The following is a 25,180-nucleotide window of genomic DNA, read 5'->3' as shown; positions in this document are numbered from 1 at the left end:
ACCCAAGCTAACCCAAACGTCTCTCTCTTTCACCCTGCAGGAGGAGTACATCAGGAGCACGGACCCTGGTGAACTAGCTGTTTGCCTCGTGGTGTACAGAGAGCGAAGACGATGGAGGAGAGAACGACTGAGGCTCCTGGCTGTGCAGAGGGAGGAGCAGCACCTTCAGGAAGAAGGGGCGGCTGGGGCTCCCGCACATGCCGCTGAAAAGCCAAAGCGAGCCATTGCTGATCAGTGCCTAGCTAGATCCTGGATTCTTTGGGAACCCTTTCATTCCTGCAGATGACTAAGAACCAGTGTCGCCAAAGACTGCGTATTTCTAGGGAACTGGTCGCTCGCATCTGCCAGCTACTGCAGGATTTGGTGCCAAGGAGGGCAACCACTGCCTGTGGCTGTGAAAATGACCACAGCGCTCAATTTGTACACCAGTGGCTCCTTTCAGGGCTCCAAAGGTGACCTCTGTGGGATATCACACACCTCCACCCACAAATGCGTCCATGAAGTCACGGCTGCCGTCTTCACGAGCGCTGAAGAGATGGGGGCCAACCCCACCTTAAAGGTGCTGAGAGCACACAGAGAGAATGACAGAACTCTATGGCACCTGCCCACTACATTCTGGCAGCAATGACAAGCACTGTGCAGGTGCAGGCATCAGTAATATTCCCAGGGAGTGCGAGGCTGGACCATCACTTTGGTCCGAAGGCTGCACAGAGCACAGGGAAGAGGCCCTGGACTGAGACGCCTGTCTTTATCTTGTGCAGAAAGGTTTCACACCTGAGTGACCAGAATACTGCTCATCAGAACAAGGAGCCAAAGGCAGGGAGACATTCTTGGGAGTTTATTGACTATAGTGAACAGTACGTACAAGTGATTTACGCCGATGCCCAGGCTGTGCAACTACATCTTCTTAACATTCCTAAACCAGCCACTACGTTTTGGTGCTCCCCAGATATCCACAGCGGAAGTGGAGGCAGCCTGCTGTCTGCTATGCCCTGTCTGTGATGAACTTGACAGGCATCCTCTGAAGGGCCGAGTCCCTAAGGGCTCTGTCCTACTTTCGGGGTCTTGCTGTGTGGCAGTGGCACCCTCCTCTACCTGTGGAGCTGGAGGTGCTGGGGTCACAGGAAGAGGGGGTTCGGATGGGCCAGACACTCCCGGAGTCACCTGGTTGATGGACGCGGGGTATGTGCACCTGCTGATCCTCCTCCCTATGGGTGCCAGAGGGCCCCGGGCTGACTCCTTGAGGAGAAGGGGAAGCTGGAGTGAGATTGAGCACCTGGCACTCCTCTCACGTACACACTATTGGAGGCCAACTATGGCATCAACGATGGAGTCCAGCCCATGCAGCCATGCAGGAGCGACTTCCTGGACCAAGGTCTCCATGGTGGCCATCATTCTAGCAGTGTTGATCTCAGTGCGCTGGCATGCCAGTGCTCTTCCCTCAGCCTAAGGCTGGACAGACTCGTCCATCGTGCCTTGCAATCTGAGGAGTGCAGCGGACATCTCTTCCTGATGTTGCCGAGTTTGCCTTTGCAGCTCCAGCAACTGAGGCATGACCGAGTCTAGAGGCTCATCATCTGACTCGGACCTAGCAAATTTCTGGCCTCCAGCAGTCCTCCGTGCGCCGGGGACCTGGGAAGTCCCTGCCTCCACCTGGTGTGGATCAGAAAGTGCAATGTACTCACCAGATTGTGATCTCGAGGCTACTCTAAAGCTAGGTCCCACCGAGGTGTGTGAAGAGTGTGGGTGAGCTGTGTGATGGGCCTTCAAGGAGGGTGCCTTTAGATTCCTCTGATGTGCCTGTGAAAGCAAGGAGAGATCATTAGTGCATAGCAGAGGCCTGTGAAACAGGACATATCACTCACAGCATGGTTGTCTGATGGGTGTTTTACTGCTGGATCTCACCGTCAGCACAGGAATGGTCCAGATCCTCACCGGCCATCTGGATGGCTCTGTTTTCAAAGACCGTGAGGACCTTAATTTCGGGCGTTTCTCCACCAGTCTGTGACCTCTCCCTCTTGTTGTGTGCCAGCTTGTCCTGCATGAATAGAGATGGAAAGAGTGTAAGCAGGATGCCTGCCAGGCCAGATGATAAGTACGCCTGTCATATGTGGGTGATGAGTGGTCCCATGGACAGGGTGAGGACAATGAAGGTGTGTGTGAGAGAGTCAATGGTGATGTCCCTTGAACTGGCAGTGAGTGAGGGCCCTGTGGACGTGTGATGGGTTTGTGAGTGTGTGAGTTGAGAGTGATGAGAAGAGTGACTTACCCTGGTGGAACGAAGGAGATCATTCCTCCTCTCGTGGCGCTGGGTGGCGGTCCTCGTTGGCAGGGCGTTGGCCCTGACCACCGCTGCTACCACCTCCCAAGCCGGATTGGTGATGTTGCTTCCAATCCTGCGGCCAGAACGGGGGTAGAGGACATCATGGCGAGCCTCCACTGCATCCAAAAGGCACTTGGGGGATGCGACATTGAACCTGAGGGCTGCAGTCTTTTTCCTTTTGGGGCCAAGTCTTCTGTGCAGCAGTCATAGACTGGAAGCGCTGAGAGGTATGTGCGCGGCTGCACTTTAAACATGGTGCCCGGTGTGATGAAGCGGCGAGGTGATGGCATGGCGGCCAAATGAGTAGCTGCCCACCATCGAGATGGCGTGTTTCCTGGGAATGCATAATTAATGTGGTGGGATTGGGATGATACGGCGTGAGAAGCCACCATTGCAGCTGGCAGGTAAAACATTGTTTTTCCCGCCCACTACCACACTTAGTGCAAATCTGGGACGATCTGTGTAATTTTTTGTTTGATTTTCCTCCTTGTGGCAATTTGGGATGTTAAAGAAGCTATATAAATGCAAGCTGTTGATTTTGCTGTTTTCAGTTTGAATGTTTAATTATAACACTATGCCCCCTAATAAAAATAATCCCCCATGTCAACTGTGCACTAAAACTAAATAGTTAAGCACCCGAGACCATGAAGAAAATGCCTGTATTTTAACCTGCATAACTGCTGTAGAATTAGGTGTTGCACAGAACAAGAAGCTTGTTTCACAACTGTGGAGTTCTAAGGACTCTGAGCAGACACACTGTCCCTTTGAAAATTGTTGCCCTCACCCAAGAAGCAACTGACACATCAAGTAGGGTAGGAAGACTACTCAAGCTGGCAATAGCACTCAGTCACCACAGACTTGGATGGGGTTGACTCCGGCGCTCGCAGTGCACAGCCAGAGGACTCCTAGCAGACTGCCATTTAAATCCTGCAGCCAGCCAATACACTTGCTTCTTTCACTAGGGACTCATTTAGAAGGAGTGGCAGGTTAAGTGTCACACATCTGAAACAAAGCACATTCACCAACATGTGCCAATTCAAGCAGCCAGTGCTCACGCTGTATGATAATGAAAATACATGTCTTGCACTTGACTTCAATACTGGGTTGCATATTTATTTGTCATTTGATTGCACTGTAGCAGGAAGCCAGCACTGGATAATGAACACTTGAAGAACCAAATATGAAAGTGTGGGACAAGCTGGTTTGGACACAGTTATTTAGCATATGTGATTTTGCTTCTTAAAGATATGGTGCAGCTGAGGCACTATTTGGAAGGCATCTAAAGTTAAAGTAAAGCTCATCTGTCTTTCTCGCTGCAGTGCTGGTATTGCTGATAATTTCTCATTGGCATTTTCACCCTCTTAATTTTGCCATTTTGCCAATCATGGAGCTACATGCTACATTTCAGGGCAAACTTATGAAGCAGACAGCAATTGACAATTATTCAGGAAATCCTTAGGGTGAGAAATTGTTCTGTAAGACTGTCCTTGATCAACCCAGACATTGAAGCACTACTTCAAGATATCAATGGCATGTTTGATCATTGTGGTTGAAACATGAGCTTTGTTGCACTTGTTCTGGTTGATTTATGTGTTTCATAAGCCTTGGCTGCCATTCATCCATCTTTATTCCCCTTCACATAAAGGCAGTATAGATAAAGGCTTTGTAAGAGTTACATGATAGCCAACATGTAGCAATTTAAGAAAGGGTTCCTAAAACAGGCGTTATGCCCCTGATTTACATAATGTCAGTGCCCTAACACCTGGTTCTATGTAACTACAAGAGCACTTGAAGTTGGGGTCAGAAATATTTCAGACGCCCATGGGCATGAAAGACAGCACCATGAAATTCATTTCTAGGTCATAGAGAAACTATGATGCAACAAATATTCCTCCCGTTTTCTTATGGAATAAGTAAGTCTTACTGTAGTTATTATCGGGACTTGGTGAGGCCACAACAGGATTACTGTACATTTTATTTTCCTTACCTAAGGAAAGATATACTTACTGTAATAATTGTAGCTTTAAGGAATGTAGTGACTGTAGCTTTAAGACTTATTGTGTTGTATAGTATCACATGACAGTGTGAACAAATCAGCTCTAAGCGCAGGGAACCATAGAGTGGGAGTTCTCCTTCTAGTTGTAGAGCTTCATGGAAGCATGTAACTGCTGCTTCAGCCTGTAAACAAAGTTCTATGTTTCTAATAAGAAACCAGTCTGGAAAATCATGTCCATTACAAACTGGCGAAGAGGATAAATCGGGTCCGGCATTGCCCCTGGCCCAGCTACTGTGAGTTTCTTGTTTAAACAGAAGAAAAGGAAGATGTACTCTCATCTGAGATGTACTCAGATATGCCACATTTTGGCAGGATTGACCCCTTCGAACCGTCCACAGAGGATTGGTCTCGATATGTAGAAAGTCTCAGGTTCTATTTCCGGGCAAACAAAATAATGGGAGCGGAAAACAGGAGAGCAATTCTCCTAAGCAATTTGCGGGAGTAAAACCTATAATTTAACCCGAAGTTTGACGGCCCCGAACGCCCCCGATTCAAAGACCTTCGGTGAATTGATAGACCTCGTTACGGGACACTTTCAACCCAGACAATCAGTCACCATGCAGAGGTTCACGTTTAATTCAAGGATTAGAGCCCCAGGGGAGACCATTGCTTACATACGTGGCGAAATTGAAACAACTGACTGAACACAGCGATTTCAGAGCAACCCTAAGTGATATGCTCAGGGATCGTTTGGTATACGGTGTGCAAGATGATGCTGTTCAATGACGATTATTAGCTGAAGTAAACCTCAATTTAAAAAAAGCACTGGAAATATTGCCCATGATGGAAAGCGCCGATGGACGCGCAGGGTGCACAAAATGGTGCCGTTTTCCAGTTGGGGCAGGGATGGGAAGCTGGAAGTGGTGCGAAAAGCCAGGACTCCACCGCGAAGTAGGAGACAGTCCCCGCTACCTGAAAATTTGAAATAAATACAGGAAACAGCTCGGCAGCAAATCTGAAAATGAATTGTTTTGATGTGGAAGCAATCATGCTCCTGAAACTTGCTGTTTTAAAGAGGTGGAGTGGTTTTTTTTCCATAAAAGAGGGCAGATACTGAAGCATTGTAAAGCAAGATCGAGACAGACTCCCAGGCAGCAAACTAAGTTAATCGAAGTACATAATATGGAAGAACCAGAAACCACCAATTTTGATATTTACTCCCTATTTAATGTAAAAATAGGGAAGACGGAACCAATCATTATTACTCTGCAGGTAAATGGAAAACCTTTAAATGATGGAGGTGGACACTGGTGCTTCAACCACTGCAGTGGGAGACATATTTAAACAAAGGTACTCAACAATTGAATTTGGAGCAAACTTCAGCCAAATTGAAAACTTGTACTGGCAAAGCTATCAAAGTGAAGGGTATTACAACTGTACCTGTTTATTATAAGCATCAAAAAGCACAACTCCCAGTGATAATGGTAGAAGACGAAGGACCAAACCTTCTAGGTCGTAATTGGTTGAGGGAAATTATCCTCCATTGGCCAGTGAGATTTCAAAAGGAAGCAGGAAGAGTTCTTGAGTTGGAAAAGGAACAAGACAAGGTATTTCAGAAAGAGCCTGGAGAGTCAAAGGACCTTAACAGGATGCAAAAGGCATGTGTAGCCATTCAGCAATCTGAAGAAATGAAGACTGAAACAGCAGCATGGAAGAACAGCAGAAGAGACTCAAGGAGATTCTGCTGAATTACAGAATTCAAGATGAAGCAAGTGAGCTTTGCAAAGAAAAGGAAAACTGATTGAAATCCTTCAAATACTGCAAGGATCCTTCAGGTCAAAGTTTGTACCTCTGAAAAATTACAAAGAGAAGCAGAAAGAATTTAACAGTCACTCTGAACAAACTGAAGAACCAGTTGGCAGAGAAGACACAACAATATTCAAGGTTCCAGAAGGAAGCCAACAGATACAAGAAGGAGACAGAAGAGCTGAAGAATCAGTTGAGTGACACAAAAGAGGCCTTAGAAGGAAAAGTCGTGGAATTTTCCAAAATGCAAGTGGGTAATGAAGCCATGGGTAGCTCAACCCCTGAATGGAACTAAGTTGAGATTTCGCCTGAGAGAAGCCTGGCCAACTGTGAAGTCAAAATGAAGGATAAGACTAAACTCTGTGGTAGACAGAAGAAGACAAAATGGAAGATGGTTCAGAAAAGACAATGAACAACCACCCGCTACAGGTTCAGCACCCTCAGAGTTACATATGAAGCAACACCTTCTAACGAGATTAAGCCAATTTAGAGGGGAAGGTGAAGAAAACTCAAGGGAATCAAAGAGCGGCTGACAATTTACATAGTCGTGAGTGAGAATTTACTATAGGTGAAGCAGTATATGTACAAAACTTCGGTGTTGGATCGAGTTGGTTACCTAGTGTAATAGTTTCTGTGACCAAACCCTTGTTGTACCACATAGAAATGGAGGACCAGATCACCCACAAACACATGGATCATTTGAAAAGGAAGATAGCCCAACAAAATGATATTCCACCTGTAACCAATGTAGAACCTGTGGTCCCTATTGAAATTGTTCAACCAAGGATACACATATCATATGTCTCTGTCGGAGTAGATAATACTGTGTCTAAAGAGGTACATGATGTTGCTGTGGTTCCAGATAATGTGGATTCTGTAAGAGATTCGGAAGTTGTGGACCAACAATGTTCCACCCGGATCAGGAAACCATCTGAGAGATTGAATTTATACTTCCATGCCCGTGTATATATTTGTAATGTCATGAAGGTAGATGTTCTTGTAAATACAAACTGTACAAAAATTTTAAAGGGGGAGGAATGTAGTAATTGCAGCATTAAGGAATGTAGTGACTGTGGCTTTAAGACTTATTGTGTTGTATCGTATCACGTGACAGTATGACCGAATCAGCTCTAAGCACGGGAAACCTTAGAGTGAGAGAGTTCTTCTTCTAGTTGTGGAGCTTGATGGAAGCATGTAACTGCTGCTGTAAATAAAGTTCAGCTTTTCCTCTGAGAAGCCTGTCTGGAAAATCAAGTCCCTAACACTTACATTGGAGGGAGTGCAGCGAATGTTCACCAGATTGATTCCTCACATAAGGGGATTGAGCAGAGGTTGAATATACTTGGCACACATTCCTAGAGTTTAGAAGAATGTGAGGTAATCCCATCGAAACGTATAAAATTCTCAAGTGACTTGGCGGGGTAGATGTTGGCAGGATATTTCCCCTGGCTGGAGAGTATAGAACTAGGGACATAGTTGCAGAACAATGTGTCAGCTATTTTACACTGAGATGACAAGAAATTTCTTCACTCAAAGGGTTGTGAATCTTTGGAATTCTCTACCACTGACAAAGCATAAGAATATAAGGAATAGATGCATGAATAGACCAGATAGCCCCTCAAGCCTGTGCCACCATTTTATAAGATCATGGTTGTTCTGATCTTGGCTTCATCTCCACTTCCCTGCCTGTTCACCATAACCATTGATTACCCAATAGTTCAAAAATCCATCCACCTCGACCTTTAATATATTCAATGACAGCCTCCACAGCTATTTGGAGTAGAACATTCCAAAGATTGCTGATCCTCTGAGAGAAGAGATTCTTCCTCATCTCCATCTTAAATGAGTGACCCCTTATTCTGAAACTATGCCCCTTACTTCTGGATTCCCCCACAAGTGGGAACATCCTTTCAGCATCTACTCTGTCAAGCCTCCTCAGAACCTTATACGTTTTAATAAAATTGCCTCATTTTTCTAAACTCCAATACGTTGAGGCCCACCTTTTTCAAATGTTCCCCATAAGACAATGCCTTCATCCCAGCATCAAGTTAGTGAATTTTCTCTAAACTGCCTCCAATTTAGGTATACCCTCCTTAAATAAGGAGATGAAAACAGTCTCTTTAATCTCCTGTACCGTTGTGGCAAGACATACATGCTTTTATACCCCATCCCCATTGCAATGAAGGCCTACGTTCCATTTGACTTCCTAATTAGCTGCTGTACATGCATGCTAACTTTTGTGTTTCTTGTACAATCGCTCTGTACTGCAGCATTCTGTTGTCTCTCCCCATTTAAATATTTGACTTTTCTATTCTTACAAAGTCTATTCTTACAACCTTACATTCTCTCATATTATCCTCCAACTGCAAAATGTTTGCCCAGTCACTTAATCCATCTATATCCCTTTGCAGGTGCTTTGTGTCCACCTCACAACTTGCTTTCCCACCTTGTTTTGTACTGTCAGCATGTTTGCTTATAATATACTTGGCCCCTTCTTCCAAATTATTAATATAGATTGTAAAAAGTTGAGGCTCCAGCACTGATCCCTGTGGAATACCCGACTGGTTACTAAGATGGAAATGACCTGTTGATCCCAACTCTCTGTTTTCCGTTCGTTAGTCAATCCTCTAATCATGCTTATATATTACCCTCAAAACTGTGGGCTCTTATCTTGTGCAGTAACCTGTTATGCCTTTCAGAAATCAAAATAGACTACATTGCTGGGTCCCCTTTATCCACCCTGTTCCTTACATCCTCAAAGAACCCTAATAAATTTGTCAAACATGTTTTCCCTTTCATAAAAGCAGCTGCTTGATTGTATTATGATTTTCTAAATGCCCTGCTGCTGTTTCCTTAATAATGGATTCCAGTATTTTCCCAATGATAGAAATTAATTGGCCTATACATTTCCGCTTTCTGTCACCCTCCTTTCTTGAATAGAGGTGCTACATTTGCCGTTTTCCAGTACGCTGGGGTCTTTTCAGAATCTAGCGAACTTTGGAAGATTACAACCAATGCATCCACTATCTCTGCAGTCACTTCTTTTAAGACCCTCGGATGCAGTCCAATCAGGTCCAGGGGACTTGTCAGCCTTTAGTCCAGCTTTTGCTGGTTTCTAAATCTTCTATCGTACCTCTAAGATTCATAACATTGTATGCCTTTTCTTTCAATTCGTTACCACCCTTAACTTCCTTAGTTAGCCACATATGGTTCAACCTTCTTCTAGAGTTTCTTTCTCAATTTGTTGAGAATTATGAAATATCTCCTTAAATTTCTGACCCTGCTTATCTACCATCATACCCTTTAATTTATTTACCCAGTCCAGTTTAGACAACTCTATCTTTGTACCTTTGTACTTGTCTTTATTTAAATTTAACACACTAGCCCCAGACCAAAATTTCTCACCCTCAAACTGAATGTGAAATTCTATAATGTGAAAAAAAAGGTAACATTGGCAAGTCATATTAAATTATTGTGGCACGGTTTATTGAACAAATCAATTGTATAAAGACACCTTTAACCACAATCAAAGCATTTTAAGACTATTAAATTCATTGGGCGAGATTTTCTGCACCCACTCGCCACCAGGACCTTCCAGTCCCGTCGCAAGTCAATGCACTTCTGGCTGGGGCGCCGTCTCGCCCGCAGTGGGTCCCACCAGTGACAGGACCAGAAAATCCCGGCCATTGTCTTTGGCATCTGATGCAAAGAGCTCATTGACCTTATTCTCAGTCACTTTGGCTGTGGCATCATCGTAAGGATCCCACTCTGGATCAGATGTGGGCCTTTCGCTTTCAGAATTATTCCTCCACAACGAATCATCTCTCTCTCCATCCATTGAATTGGAAATTCTGCAATTTTTTGAACAATATGATGACCCTTGTGCACCGATGGCATCCCATGATTTGGTAATGAAGCCGCACAGAACATCAAGCGGGGCAGCATGCATATTTCCACTTTTTGTGAAGGTCTTTTCTCTATCAACCGTTCACCTATTCCATTCAGCGTGAACATGATCCTTGAATGGCTTGTTGAGGCAGACATCCAAATGTTGAACTATGGATGTTAGCACCCCCCTGGTATAACTGCAACATGGATGTTATTTCTTCACAGGTACCTCTTGGTCTCATTGGTTGCATGGAATCTGAATACGCCTCACACTAATAAGCTGCATTCTTTACATAGGCCACCGGGATGCTATTCCACACAATACCGATCCATAACTTCACTCCATCCTCATCCATCTAGCTGTTGTCATGGATGTGCACAAAAACTCCTGCGGGGAACTTGATATTCAGCATGGTTTAGCATTTGAAAATTACAATAGGCTTTAATTTAGTTCCATTGGCTAGTCAGGCTAGCACTGCTGTGAATCTTGTCTTCCTGCCCTGTCATTTTGGCTAGAACTGTTTTCAAAACTTTCCACTCCACAGTATGGCTGCTGGCATATCGAAATCCATGGGCATTTCATCCATGTTGCCAATGTGACTTAATGTGTACTCGTGCTTTGTCTGATGATTATTCATTGGAAACTGGTCATTTTGGCAGCAAAATCTTTTACTGTTCTCTGAGTAATATTGGTCTTCTGCGGCAATACTGTTTCATTCCATAAAGCAGCTACAGCAAATAGCTGTTGGTGTGAAATTGTTGCTGGACTCAGCGTTTGATTTGGCCCACTTAACTATGTCTATACACGTTGCATTTCTGGTGACAATGTAACCGTTCTGACAATTTTCAAGAACCCATTCCGATACATGCTTCTCAAGATCAGGTCAATGTCTGGTCCCTGTTCTCAGGGCTCGTTTGGACTTTGGCAACTTCTGCAGAGCGGATTCCTTCTCCATTCTCGCACCGGTTTTTCACTAACACCGAATTCTCTCATACAGTACAGTTATTTGATGAGTTAGCAAACGTTATGACTGTTAGCTTGAAAACAGCTTCAAACTTCATTCGTTCTGCTGGAGAACTCATTTCTGTTTGTCACTCACGATGCCATGTGTGGTCTTCTCTCCGTGGGCGTGCCTTAAACTCCCGCACATTTTCTTTGCAACACAGCCTGCATCGCCTGCTTGAGCCCACGCGTGGACTTACAGAATAAGGAAGTCGAACATGCATTTATTGAGGCCAACTACTATTGCGAGTTTGGCACTTTGGAGCTGAAAAGCGGGAGGTCAATTTATATGACGAGTATATTCAAAAGCATGATTTTTGGCACCAAAGGGGTCATCTTATATGCCAGCTCGGCCTAATACATGCTGATCTACAGTATGTAGGTAGGGCATTGTGAGTTACTCACCAATTCTAGTCTGGGTGCAGCTCTTTGAAGCCACCTATGGGCAGAAGGTGGAATCACAAAGTTTGGCTCAGCCTTGCACTGAGCATGATTTTAAATCTCTTTGCTACGACTAGAAGCAGAGCAATCCATCTTTCTAACGTTAATTTCTTAACACTAACTTGTAACCTCTGTCATTTTGAAAAGATTTTTTAACAGCACAATTGTGGATGAGTGCTGGGGACCCAGATTAAAATCCTGCCCTTGACATCGGAATTCAGCTGTTCCCATCTTGCGGGTTCTTGCCTAGATTTCTAGACTAAATGCCTCATTCCAGTTGTGCCTTCCATTAGCTACTGTAAGAAGATAGACTGTCAGGATGATTTATCCCATCATTCTGTAAAATGTTGCTCCCGTTGGTGATGTAGAGGAGAGAGTAGAGCTATCTTGGCTGAAAGACAATGGACTGAAATTTCCCAGCCCATTGGAGACAGACTGGGAGGTGGGAGGGCTGGCAATATGCTGGGGGAAGGTATCAGGGCGGGAGCTGGACATCTTCCTGCTGCTATGTCATATTGCCAGCAGCGGGAACCTCGGTGGCTCAGCCACTCACCTGGCAGCCAATTGAGCCATTTATAATCGCCCAGTTAAGGGGTATTTCCCACCTGAGCAGGCATTTTTCCCATGTTGGTAGGGCCCGCCTCCCCTTGTGAGTGGGTTCCCAGGGTGGGGATGGCCTTCTTTGATGGGGACTTCAGGGTCCACCAGGAGCAATGGCCGCCCCAGTACCCAGGGCGCCACTGCCATTCAAACACTGCCTTCCCTGATTGCCAGAGCCTGCCAGCCTGACCTCAGTATCTCCAAAAAAGCTCACCTGTCTTCGAGGGCACCTTCTTTATAATGCAGCCTCAGCAATGGCCACCACAAGCCATGACGATACAGGCCCTGTGATTGGGCTGCCAGTCCTGGGGAGCAGGCCGCTGCCCTTATTTGGATGGAAGCCCCACCACAGCTGGTTAATAGGTCATCACCGGCCACCCAGGGTGGGCTCCCGCTTTTATTCCCGGTGGAGGGGCTTGATCATCTTTGGCAAAATTCAGCTCAGAGATGGGACCACAGCAGAAATAGAAAAACAAAGAGACATATACGAAAATAGGAACTATATAGACACATAGGGCAGAATGTTTACATCGCAAGCGGGTGTGCACCCGACCCGCTCAAGAGTAAAATGATGCGCGTTGACGTCGGGCAAGCGCCTGACATCATCATGTAGTCGCGCGATATTTCAGACGGAAGGCGCGCTGGAGTCAGCAGCGTGCCCGCCGACAATTAAAAGGCCTATTAAGGCTATTAACAAGGACATTGAAACAAATTTTTCACTGCCTGCCCATCCTTACAGTTGACGGGCAGGCAAAAAGGCCAAGCGGCCTTTGCATTTTTTTTTTGGAAACCTCGTCCACAGGCAGGATGAGGTTTCCAACATCAACTACAAATAAAATAAAATTTTTAAAACTTCATTTATAACATGTCCCTGCTTATATCACAGAGTCACATGAGGAGGCATGTTTGCTCATGTCTTTCAAATCTTTATTTCTAATTTTCAAAGCTGTTCATCTTCCTGAGGCAGCTCTGTGCCTCAGGGAGATTTTCAAGCGTGCAATCACGCACACGGGAAGTACGCACTCGCCGTCCTCCTCTGCCCGCACAGGCAGCGCTGAGCTGAGCGCTGCCGCTCGCGTTTCACACTGGGCGGGCCTTAATTGCGGGCACTGGTCGGCTTCCCGACCACCCTCACCCGCCCAACAAGGGCAAAATTCTGCCCATGTAAATCTATCCTATGGGCAGAAGTTTTAGATCGGGCGTGCAGGTACGCCCCTGGCCCGATCGGACACAAAATTGCGCGAGATGATGTCAAGTGAACGTCCCAACGTCATCCCACGCTCGCACGATATTTTGGTGGGTGGGCGCACGCAAAAGCCGGAAGCGCGCCGGCCAACAATTAAGAAGCCTATAAAGTTGTAATTGCCTCCGATTTTTCGTGGTCCCTCCAACCTTACGGTTGACGGATGGGCAAATCAGCCAGGTGGACTTTGCATTTTTCATGAAACCTCATCCCAGGGCGGGATGAGGTTTCCATTGTTAAATTTAAAAAATGAAAATCTGTGGACTGCATTTTTATCAGGTATATGTTCAGGTGACTGTTTGTGATGCTTGGACGTTTTGTTCATGATCTTACAAACTTTTTTTAACTGTTTTCAAGTCATCAGCTCCCTGAGGCGGCTCCCTACCTTCAGGGAGCTTTCACTCAACATTCGGCCGTGACCGCGTTAAAGTCAGCGCCCGCCTTCCTCCCGCCCCCACCCCAGCAGCGCTGAGCATTTCAGCGCACGCTTCACGCTAGCTGGCCGTTAATTGGCCAGCCAGTGTGAAATCGCGGTCGGCCAGTCAGTGGTCCTTCCCCGGCCAATCCCGGACCCACCAACTACACCCATCCACCAATGATAAAAATTCTGCCCTAGGTTTCTGTGCACACTCTTGTATTCTCCATTTTCATCACTTTACCTATTTACACTATATCTCGTTTGTTTTTAGATTTGTAATCCTTTCATGATCCTTTTGCACAGCAGTTAACTAAGCTCTTACTTCTTACACAAGAGTTGAAGCTGGAAACCTGCAATAAAAACAGAAAATGCTGCAAGTACTCAGCAGGTTTAATGAAAGGTCATCGGCCTGAAATGTTAATTCTGTTTCTCTCTCCACAGGCTGCCTGTACCTGCTGAACACTTCTCGCATCTTTTGTTCTTATTGCTTTTTTTTGCCCTTTGAGAGGAATAGTCGGCAGACAAATATCTTCCTGCAGGAAGGTTTTGGGATAGTGATGGAGAAGGAGGAGCACCCAACTTATATAACTGTTATATCCCTGTGTCTGTTGTTGCAGATCCTCCAGTTTGTAGGACATAAGAGAAGATCTTACAACCATGAGGAATCTAGGGAGTAAAACTGAACTTCAGCAGGAGGTAGCAGATTGGTCACCTATTATATATTATCATCTCCCCCAAATGATCACAAGATGAGAAGCAAGTGCACAGAGCTAAATGACTATAACCGTCTGCGGAAACGTAATTATTTTCCCCGCTTTAATGATTTTGGACTTGAAATGCACTGAAAATCCAATAGCACTTGTGCAGAGACGAGAGAAGCACAGAATAATTTAAACAGTTCAGATTCAGCTACATAATTATTGTGAATTAATGATTTTACAAACCGATGTTAGCAAGCTGAGAGATTGAACATTGGGAACAGTGGTTTGAAGCTATTTGTGCTTATATGAAGAGATTGTTTCCAAATGAACCATTACTCAGTTACTAGACTGAGAACCTATTACTGCTTTAGAGAGTACAAGGTAATCATTGGCATTGATGAACTCAAGTCACCTCAGCATTTGTGTTGCTGGGCATGTGATGAATTCATTGTTGAGCTGTGAGTCATATTTATCATATAGTACCATATCAAGCAGAACGACAGAAAGCCTAAGATTAATTGTACTCTTTGTATTCTGAAAATAGCATTTTTAAGAATGGAGATTTTACCCTTAAAGATTGTTGTCAAGGCAATGCTTTGGCCTTTAAAAAGAGCATTTTTCAAAGTCTTCTTGTTACTTCTGACAGTGGTGGCAGTATCTATTTGAGCATATGAGCCTAGAAATTTGACTGTGCCTGTTCCCTGGGCACTCAGCGGAGCTCCAATGCCAGGAAGCGGGCAGGATGTTCACATTCACCACCAGCCATATTGTTAGGAAGCAATAAATGTATGTGCTGTGCCCATGACTGAAACAGGTGGTCCGCCCTCTGCAGGTGCAAATAAAGGGCCTAATGCCTGTGAGGCCCCTTTCGCAAGATTGGTTAGGCCGCAGCTAATGATTAGGTTTTTAAAATAAAATGATCTTAATACAGAGCTGGAAGAAGCTGCAGCTGTTTCTGGCCCCGCCACTTTCTGATCACTGCCATTCTCCCCCTTCCTTCCTTCCTCCCTCCTCTCCCACACATCCCACACTCTGACTGCCACTGCTCTTTCTTCTCCAATAGCTGTCACTCCCTTTGACTATCACTGCCCGCACCACACCCCCCACACCACCACCCCCCCACCCCGCCGCGCACCCTCAATTAGTACATCTCCTTTCCCTCCAGTCACCTTATTTTCTGGCAATGTTGCATCCCCTGCTCCTCCTCTTATTTTCCCTGATCACCCCACTTCCCCACGAGGTCATCCCATTCCTCACTCACCTGAGGGCTGCTGCTGGTGTCCAGGAAGCGCAGATCATCAAGCCCATTAGGTCAGCAAGCTACCTGTTACTCTCTACAGGACACCAGCTCAATGGAAATCAGGCTATGGGCTCATTATCAGGGCATCTCAAGCCTCACAACCAGGAGCACCACCCACCACCACCACCCCTGCCACCCCCACCCCACCCCGCTAAGCTCTCCCCGCTCCGAGGGGGCGGAATCTTCTACTCTGAAGCCTAAGTTAAGTGGCAGGCGCAGAAGTGTGAGTGATTCCCGCTGGGGGACAGATGGCTAAAAACTTGGGATCTTGCGCTGCTCAACTCATTACTTATGCATCTGGGCAGAGCATGAGAAATCTAGCGGCAGGGCTGGGCAGGAAGTCGTCCTCCCTGGCATTACTTCATGGGATCGAAGGTCTGGGCATCATTTTTGTAGGGCACCTGGACAGCCTCCCTCCCTACGCTCCCCGCCTTAGCCCCTCCTCCCAGGTCCAGTGTCCTGCATCCTGTCCACCCTAAACCCCGACCCCCCCATTCTCCCAACACCACCCACCCAGCTTCCAGCATTTGCCTAGCTTGTGCTACCAGTATCCGATATGAGTGAAGTTATGAGCGGTCCCCAGGAAGGCAAAATCAGTATCTACTGACCTCAAAGTCGTGCAAGAGGTGAAGCTCACCAGGTGCACGCCACTTATCTACTGTCGTAAAGGTGATCATTCTAATTTCCTGCTGAGGGAACGTAATTTGGCAGGGGAACTTAATTCTGTGAGGTGGCCTTTTAATGAGCATGCATGACATGCTAATGAATGCAAAAGGGCTTCCTGACTTTGCTCACCAGGAAGCTCGGCACTCCTTCAGCCCGCCTTAAAGTCCCGAGAACAGAATTCCAACAGTTCATCCCAATGATTTTTGGCCTCCCACAAAATTAAGTTCCCTCACCTGCCACATGTCCCACTGTTGGTGGAACTGGAAGATTCTGCCCCAAATTTCTAGGCCATGTTGTATCTAAAAGGACAAAATGAAAACTCCTCCTTGAGTTTATTTCTTAAAGTGTTGATAGTTAACCTAATGTTGTGCTCCAATGCTCCCTTTTTCATTTGGATACCTATCAGAGCATGAGGTTGAAGAATTGACTCTTTTATCTCAGCTAACTGGCTTAACAACATCTTGCATCTATAGCCGGAATTTTCCAACCCCCCTGTGGCGGGTTCCCCTGTGTCGGGTACCCCGTGGCAGTGCCAGCAAACCATTGAAATCCCCATTCACATCAGCGGGACCAGAAGATCCTGCTGGCATGAGGGGCTGGAACATTCTGACCTATATGTGATTTTGTTTTAATGAACACACAATATTCTAGTAACCACCTATCAGTTATCAAATGGTGATCTTTTTGTACTTTTGCCACAGTTATAAATTATTTTGTGTGATCATGGTTTTAAAACTGCATACGGTATAGGAACAGAAGTAGGCCATTCGGCCCCTCGAGTCTGCTCTGCCATTCAATAAGATTATGGCAAATCTGTTTGTGCTTCAAGTTCCACATTCCCATCTACGCCTGATAACCTTTGATTCCCTTGCCTAAAAAGAATCTATCTACCTCCACTTTAAAATTTTTCAGTGGCCCTGCTTACATCGCCTTCTGAGGCAGAGAGTTCCAAAGTCGCACAACCCTCTGAGAGAAAAGAAATTCTCCTCAACTCTGTCCTAAAAGGGTGATTCCTAATTTTAAAACAGTGTCCCCTAGTTCTGGACTCACCCACAAGAGGAAACATCCTTTCCATGTCCACCTTGTCAATACCTTTCAGGATCTTATATACTTCAATCAAGTCACCCCTCACTCTTCTAAACTCCAGTGGAAACCAGCCCAGTCTGTCCAACCTTTCCTCGTATGACAACCCGCGCATTCCAGGTATCAACCTAGTAAACATCCTCTGAACCACCTCCAATACATTTACATCCTCCCTTAAATAAGGGGACCAAAACTGCACACAGCATTTGAGATGTGGTCTCACCAATGCCCTGTATAATTGAAGCATAGCATCCTTACTTTTATATTCAATTCCTCTCATAATAAAGGATAGCATTCCATTAGCCTTCTTAATTACTGCTGTGCCTGCAACCTAACTTTTTGTGACTCATGCACTAGAACACCTAGATCCCCCTGCACCTTGAAATTCTGCAGTCCTTCTCTGTTTAATTAATTCTCTGCTTTTTTATTCTTCCTGCCAGAGTGAATAACCTCACATTTTCCCACATTATATTCAACCTATCTATATCCATCTGCAACCTTCAATGTCCTCTTCACAACTTACTTTCCTACCTATCTTTGTGTCATCTGCAAATTTAGCTACCATGCCTTCGCTCCTCTCGTCTAAGTCATTGACATAAATTGTGGCCCCAGCACGGACCCCTGCGGGACTCCACTTGTCACATCTAGCCAATCAGAAAAAGACCCATTTATGGGTAATTAAGAAGATGAAAGCTTCCTGCATCTTGGCTCAGTTCATAGCACCCTCGCCTTTGAATCAGAGGGTTGTGGGTTCATGTCCCACTCCTGGAAACCAAGAACTGTGATTGTACTCGAAAGAGTTGCAATCTGTGACTGTTGATAACTCGAAAAGAGTTTCCTTTCCCTTTTCTCCCACTCCCTGATTGAACTGACATTGGTAATCTCCAAATGTTAGTAGAGACAAAAAACTACCATCAAGGAAACAAAGTTTAAATAGATTGGTACGAGTAAAATAATCTTGTGACAGATGTCGTCACATTTAATGAAACCTGACTCCCCACATACTCAGAAGTTGCACATTTCAAAGTGCTCGAGAGCAATTTTATTAGTGGGTTATTAATTAAGGAGGAAAAGAGTCATTCACAGTTTTTCATTAAAGAGGCATTTACCCCATATGTCAGTATTTTGGATTCCCTAAGGTAACAATGACCTTTTAGTTTCTTTCCTTCACTTTATCTACTCCTTTGAAATTTATAGAATTCAAGATTGTTGAGGGAAGGCATGAACTCTCAGTGCTTCTTCTAAAAGCTGACCCTGTGATCACTAGGTTCAACAATTGAGGCAGAATGCAAGCTGGTTCTCCACAAAGTGCATTCCTTCTCTTGCCTCTGTCACCACTTTCTGCCTGTGATCACAAATACCATGTTTCACTCAGTGCAGTACTGTTTAGTATGCACCTGTACCTTAACTGTACAATGATGGATGTATCTGAACTCATGCTTAAAAGGAAGAGAGGGAGTGATGTTGTGTACTTTCGAGTGTTAGCACAGCCAGGTGTAAAAGAGCCTACTTTCCTTTCTATGTCTTCACTTGAAGGAGCAACATGGTAAGAAAGGTTTTGTGTGTGCTTCATTGACAGCGAATGAGAGAATAAAATGAGAAGGAAGAGTAGCCTAAGTTGGTGCAAAGAGCCATGAACCATAGAACACTACAGCACAGAAAACAGGCCATTTGGCCCTTCTAGTCTGTGCCGAAATATTATTCCGCTTGTCCCATTGACCTGCACCTAGTCCATAACCCTCCAGACCTCTCCCATCCATGTATCTATCTAATTTATTCTTAAAACTTAAGAGTAAGCCCACATTTACCACTTCAGATGGTAGCTCATTCCACACTCTCACCACTCTCTGAGTGAAGAGGTTCCCCCTAATGTTCCCCCTAAACCTTTCCCCTTTCACCCTAAAGCCATGTCCTCTCGTGTTTATTTCTCCTAATCTAAGTGGAAAGAGCCTACTCACATTTACTCTGTCTATACCCCTCACAATTTTGTAAACTTCTATCAAATCTCCCCTCATTCTTCTACGCTCCAAGGAATAAAGTCCTAACCTGTTTAATCTTTCCCTGTAACTCAACTCCTTAAGACCCGGCAACATCCTAATAGAATAAGTTGGGGACTGTGCTATTTCCTCACCTCCTGCGCCCTCTATTGCCTAATGTTCCAGAATCTCAATAGCTTCTTTTCCATAGAAAGAAATCTCAAGTTAAGGAATCCTCCTCCTGTAAATGACTCACTGTTTTTGTGGGGTGTTCCTCCTGCAAAATGCCCCAAACGTCAAGATGCAGCACAGTAAATAGCCAAGTATTGGCTTACAGTCCATTGTGGGTGTGATGTACAAACAACAGACATTCATATTAAATTGAAGGAGTTCTTTGGACCACATAGATGCATTGATGTGAATGAAAGAATACTTCCAGGTGAAAACTTTCGAAATGTAGCCAATGTAGTGGCGCAAACAATTTGCATCAAATCCCACAGAAAGCAATCAAATAAGTGATCAGATATTTGTTTTGGTGAGCTAAGGGACAAAGATTGGTCTGGACACTTGGGGTCATGCGGGTCTGCCCCACCAGCTGGACAGTCGGCAAGAACCCCACGCCACCTCTTCTCGAAAAGGCCCGCTGCACTAAGTGCCAAATTGGGCAACAGTAGGTGTTCCCCAGGAAGTCCTCACTCAGAGCTGTTGGCCAATCAGAGGCTGGCAGCTTCTCATTACTCGGTAGTGCCACCAAAGAACTGCTGGCAATATACCTACCTGAGGCACAGGATTGCTGAGGGACCAGGCCACAGATAAGTGATGGTGAGAGGGGGGATTGTGGGGTTGGGGGAGGTGGGTGTCAGCAGCAAGGGCAGGGGGTGCTTCTCAGCACTTCCTACAACCCCCTCCCCAACCATCCGTGATGCTGGGTCCATCAATACCACCCCCTGGAAGCCCACAAGCAACCTGCCAGGGTTTGTTGTTTGAGCTTCCTGGGTGGCGAATACCCCACCCGCCACTGTGTGGAAAACAGCAATGGCAAGATAATACCCACTGAAGCGCCTCAATTGGTATCAGGGTAGGAAGGCCGTCCGTGAGCATTCCTACCCCACACTTAATCAGGGAAGAGGTGGGAAGGTGGTGCAGTCCCCACCTGCCACTCTCCTGCCTGATTACATGCCCACGCACCCCACCCCCCCCAAACTCGCCACCAGTGCAGGGTATTAAATTTCACCCTTTGAGAATGCCTCTGCTTTTCTTCAAATATTAATATGAATATTAACATCCATCTAAGACAGTTAGTTTGGGGGAGGTTTGCAGTGATGTCATGGTTTAATGTATCATCCAGAAGACAACACCTACAACACAACAGCAATCTCTCAGTGCTACACTGAAGTGCCAACCTAGATTTTTTTTTTTCCTTTATTCTTTCATGGGATGTGGGCCTCACAGTCTAAGCCAGCACTTGTTGCCCATCCCTGCTGGATCATTTCAGAGTCAACCACATTGCTGAGGGTCTGGAGTGACAAATAGGCCAGACCAGGTAAGGATCCCTAAAGGGGCATTAGTGAACTAGGTGGGTTTTTACAACATTCGGTGATAGTTTCATGGCCTGAGACTAGCTTTATATTCCAGATTTATTAACTGAATTCAAATTCCACCAGCTGCTGTGGTGGGAGTTGAACCCACATTCCCAGAGCATTAGCCTGGGTCTCTGGATTACTAGTCCAGCGACATTACCACTATGCCACCGTTTCTACAGTGGGGCTTGAACTCTCAACCTTTGAATTCAGAAACAAGAATGAGCCAAAGCTGATGCCTCAATGAAGTGATCACAAACTGCTACCTGGGCATGGGGTGGGGCAGAATAAGTGTCTCTCTTACCTCTCTGCATTAGAATTTCCTGTGCGCTTCAGAAGGAGCAGAAACTAATCTGGCTTCTTGGTTCTGCCCTGTTTATCAACAAAACCTTCCACTTCCCCCACCCACTCTCCCAATCGCCTCCAAGCTGGCATTACTGTGGAAGAGGTGTGCATTCGTAATATCTAGGTTATAATTTTCCCCCCAGAAGCTTGCTGCTAGTAAATTTCAAAAGCCACAATGCCTGCCCTTTAAGCTGTCGCAGAACTTTAAATCTTGTCACAGAATCTGAATTCCCAAAGGGCAAGCTTCAAATTACAGATGTTTTCTTTGCATGAAACTCACTCACGTTGTGAAGCTTAACTTGATCATGAAAATTGGTGCAAGATTAGTACAGTATGGGTCATGCATGATTTGGGCCATCTATTTTAAGCCGGTGTGCACCTGATCAGAGAAGTTAAGCTTTTCTGTGACCATAAAGCAGTGGCCCAGCCAATATTGGTTAATTTGCCTCAACATTTTAGCTTCCTAGAAGAAAATTTTACTGGGGGGGTGGGGAATTGGGGGGTACCTCTCTCAGTGTTTGAGCAACCAACCCTCCATTATTGCTGCTCTGGGGGTGGAGAAATCAGGCATTTAGTTTTAAATACTTGTTCAGAGATCTGTTTTGGACCTCCTTGAAACAAATCAGTTCCACAGCCTTGTGGCACTCAATTGGCTCTGCTTCCAATGCAAGTATAGGAGTAAGGAGGCCAAAACTGCACATAGCACTTTAGGTGTGTTCTTATGAATGTCCAGAACAGTTGTAACAAAACTTCCCTACTTTTATATTCCATTCCCCCTTGCAATAAATATCAACAGTCCACTTTCTTTCTTAATTACTTGTTTTACATGCATGCTAAATTTTCCTGATTCATGTACAAGGACTTCCAGCTCCCTCTGTACTGCAACATTCTGTAGTCTTGCTCCATTTAAATAACATTCTGCTTTTCTATTCTTCCTGCCAAAGTGGACAACCTCACATTTTTCCACATTATACTCCATCTTCCAATTTTTTGCCCACTCATTTAACTATTCTATATCCCATTGCAAACTCTTTGTATCCTCCTCACAACTTACTTTCCTACCTATCTTTGTGTCATCAGCAAATTTAGATGCAATATGGTCTGTTCATTCATCCAAGTCATTGATATAGATTGCAAATAGTTGAGGCCCTATGTCAACTCTGAAGAAGTTCCTGGCTTTAATGTTAACGGATGGTCTTGTTCTACTTTAAAGATCGGCCACATCCTGGGTACGACAAGGCAAGGTCTGCTGGCCAAACATCATCTATGTTGTATTTGGTTCTTATTTTCACAGCGCTTTGAAAATGAGGTTTTACAATTCCATTGATTGTACCTTTTAGAATGTCAGTTGTTTCAAGGGGCTTGCTTAGCAATATTTGCATTCATTTTATTTGGTTCATAACCACTCCTCAGCATCCTTCAAACTATCCTGACTTTCCAAAATGGACACCCGTAGATCTGGGAAGAGAAGAACTGTTCTCAAAGGAATAAAATAGTTGCCATTTCAGATAACCTTTCTCCATATGTGAATACCTTGTTTAAAATCGATAACTTCTCTTAGTACAGTATAATCAATTTAAATTCCTTAATTAATTCCAGAAAAATGGATATGTTAATTATATCCATCCAAAGCAATTGGAAATGCTTTATGATAGGATTTTTCTGCTTGTCTGTTCTATATGTGGTCAGTATAGAATCCTATGCCCTATATAAAAGTAAAATTGGCACCATCTCATGCTGAGATACATGAAGCCACATAACATAATTCTTAACAAGAAGCAGAATTCCTGGGACTATGTTATAATATTGCACTTAAATTTCATTTAAATTATCTTTTTGTAAAGTAAGATAAAAATATTTCTCTGAACATTATTGTTATAAGTGAATTTTTTTTCATCCTTTTTACAGTATCAAAAGTAATACTGGTGGCTTCAAAATATAATGCAAGAGCATATAAAAGATTCAATACATTTGTAAATCAAATCTTTTTTGGAGAAAGATGTATTTTAATTTCATCTTTTTCTGTATTATGTTCTTCGCACATGCAGTGTAAAACATATCGCATTGAGTTTAATAGAAAATGAATATGTTGAGGATCATCGTAACACAAACACTTTAAATTTCAGAATTTACTTTGGTTACTATACATGAGATTCATGCTAATGTGCGATCTTTCTTTCTAGGGAATGCAATAAGGCCAATAGCTTTACGCGCCGTATCTTCTATTGGGAAGGCTATACCAGGATTTCCAGTTCTAGCTGCTGGAGGGATCGATTCAGCTGAAGCAGGACTACAATTTCTGAATTGTGGTGCATCCGTATTGCAGGTAAATTTTATTTAACCATTGGAGTCATTCAATGCTCTTGCAGTATGATTGCCACTGCACTTCCGAGAAGTATATGAGCTGCACTGTCATGCTTTTGAATCTTGGTATTAAGTCATTGGAGCAGTCGCTGTAAACACAGCAAATGTAAGAGATAACTCTATTCATTTATCAGTTTTGAGGTACTGCGAGCAGAACAGCATCAAGAGAGGCTGCCTGTGGCTGTTGTTAATAAACAGCTTGCACTCTACAATTGCAGCAAACACCAGCAATATTATTTTTCTGTTATGGATTTTCTTTGGTTTTTAATCTTTCTATGCTGAATCAATTTGTGTAACAAGGCTAATTCTGCCCCAGGTACACTCGGGTTTGTGAAGGTAAAGAGGGAAGATAAGATTAACCGATCTGGGGGACAGTGATTGGTTTTGGAATGATGATCTCGAAGGCCGAGGCAAGGGAATGATTGAACAGTTCAGTCATGGGCAGGGGTGGCACGGCAGGTGGAGTGCCAAGCTTACCTTCACGTTCTTCCACAAAGAATGATCAACACGTAGAGTGGACTTATGGATAAAATATAACAACGACTTATATTTATATGGCACCTTTAACATAATGAAATGTCCCAAGGTGCTTCACAGGAGCATTATAGCACGAAGTATGAGGCTGAGCCACAGAATAGGTCAGATAATCAAAAGCTCGGTCAAAGAGGGAGGTTTTAAGGAGCATCTTAAAGGAGGAAAGTGAGGTAGAGTGGTGGAGCGCCATAGGGAGTCAGTAGCTAGGGAATGGAGTTTGGAGTGGGGAAGAAAAACAATGGTTTCAGTCTTCCTCTGTTTAAGTGGAGGAAATTTTTGCTCATCAAGTACTGGATGTCGGATAAATAGGCTGATAATAAATAGTCAAAGAATGATTTAAGAATTGGCAAAAAAAAGAGATCACATGAGCATTGTTTTTTTTTATACGGCATGTTGTTGTGGTCTGGAATGCATGGGCTGAAAGAATGTTGGAAGCAGATTCAATAGTAACTTTCAAAATGGAATTGGATAAATACTTGAATGGAAAAAAAATGACAGGGCTGTGAGGAAAGAGCAGTCAGTGGAGTGACATCAGTTGAATAGCTCTACCAAAGAGCTATCACAGTCAAGATGGGCTGAATAGCCCCTTCACTGCTGTATCATTTTATAATTCTAACCAATTGAATGCTTTGATGGGGAAGAGGCTTTCAGAGTAATTCTGGATAGATGAATGAATGTGGTTTTAATGGCCTTCCATATCCATGAGCAGAATTTTCCGGTCGGTGTGCGGGGCCAGGCCCGACACGCCGACGCATAAAATGACGCGCGATGAAATCGGACGCACGCACGAACGATATTTTGTTCCGCGGGCGTGTGCTGGAGTCGGCTGCGCGTCTGCCGAAATGTAAATGGCCTATTAAGGCCATTAAGAAATCAATTGAGCCACTTGAGAACGCTGCCCGTCAGGTTTCCT

At 44.5% G+C, this 25,180-nt stretch overlaps 1 protein-coding gene across 1 annotated transcript in view; it reads left to right on the top strand.

Moving 5' to 3' along the window:
* LOC144692241 (dihydropyrimidine dehydrogenase [NADP(+)]-like) overlaps nucleotides 1–25,180 on the top strand; it is an 812,799-nt gene that overhangs the window by 651,753 nt on the left and 135,866 nt on the right. The window contains exon 19 of the mRNA XM_078560835.1: nucleotides 23,553–23,695. Coding sequence (XP_078416961.1) covers nucleotides 23,553–23,695 — 143 coding nt within the window. The remainder of the gene's footprint in view (nucleotides 1–23,552; nucleotides 23,696–25,180) is intronic.

The sequence above is a fragment of the Cetorhinus maximus genome, chromosome 17 (genome assembly GCF_964194155.1).
Source record: "Cetorhinus maximus chromosome 17, sCetMax3.hap1.1, whole genome shotgun sequence".
NCBI classification, from domain to species: Eukaryota; Metazoa; Chordata; class Chondrichthyes; order Lamniformes; family Cetorhinidae; genus Cetorhinus; species Cetorhinus maximus.
This window is presented reverse-complemented; position numbering and strand designations above follow the sequence as displayed.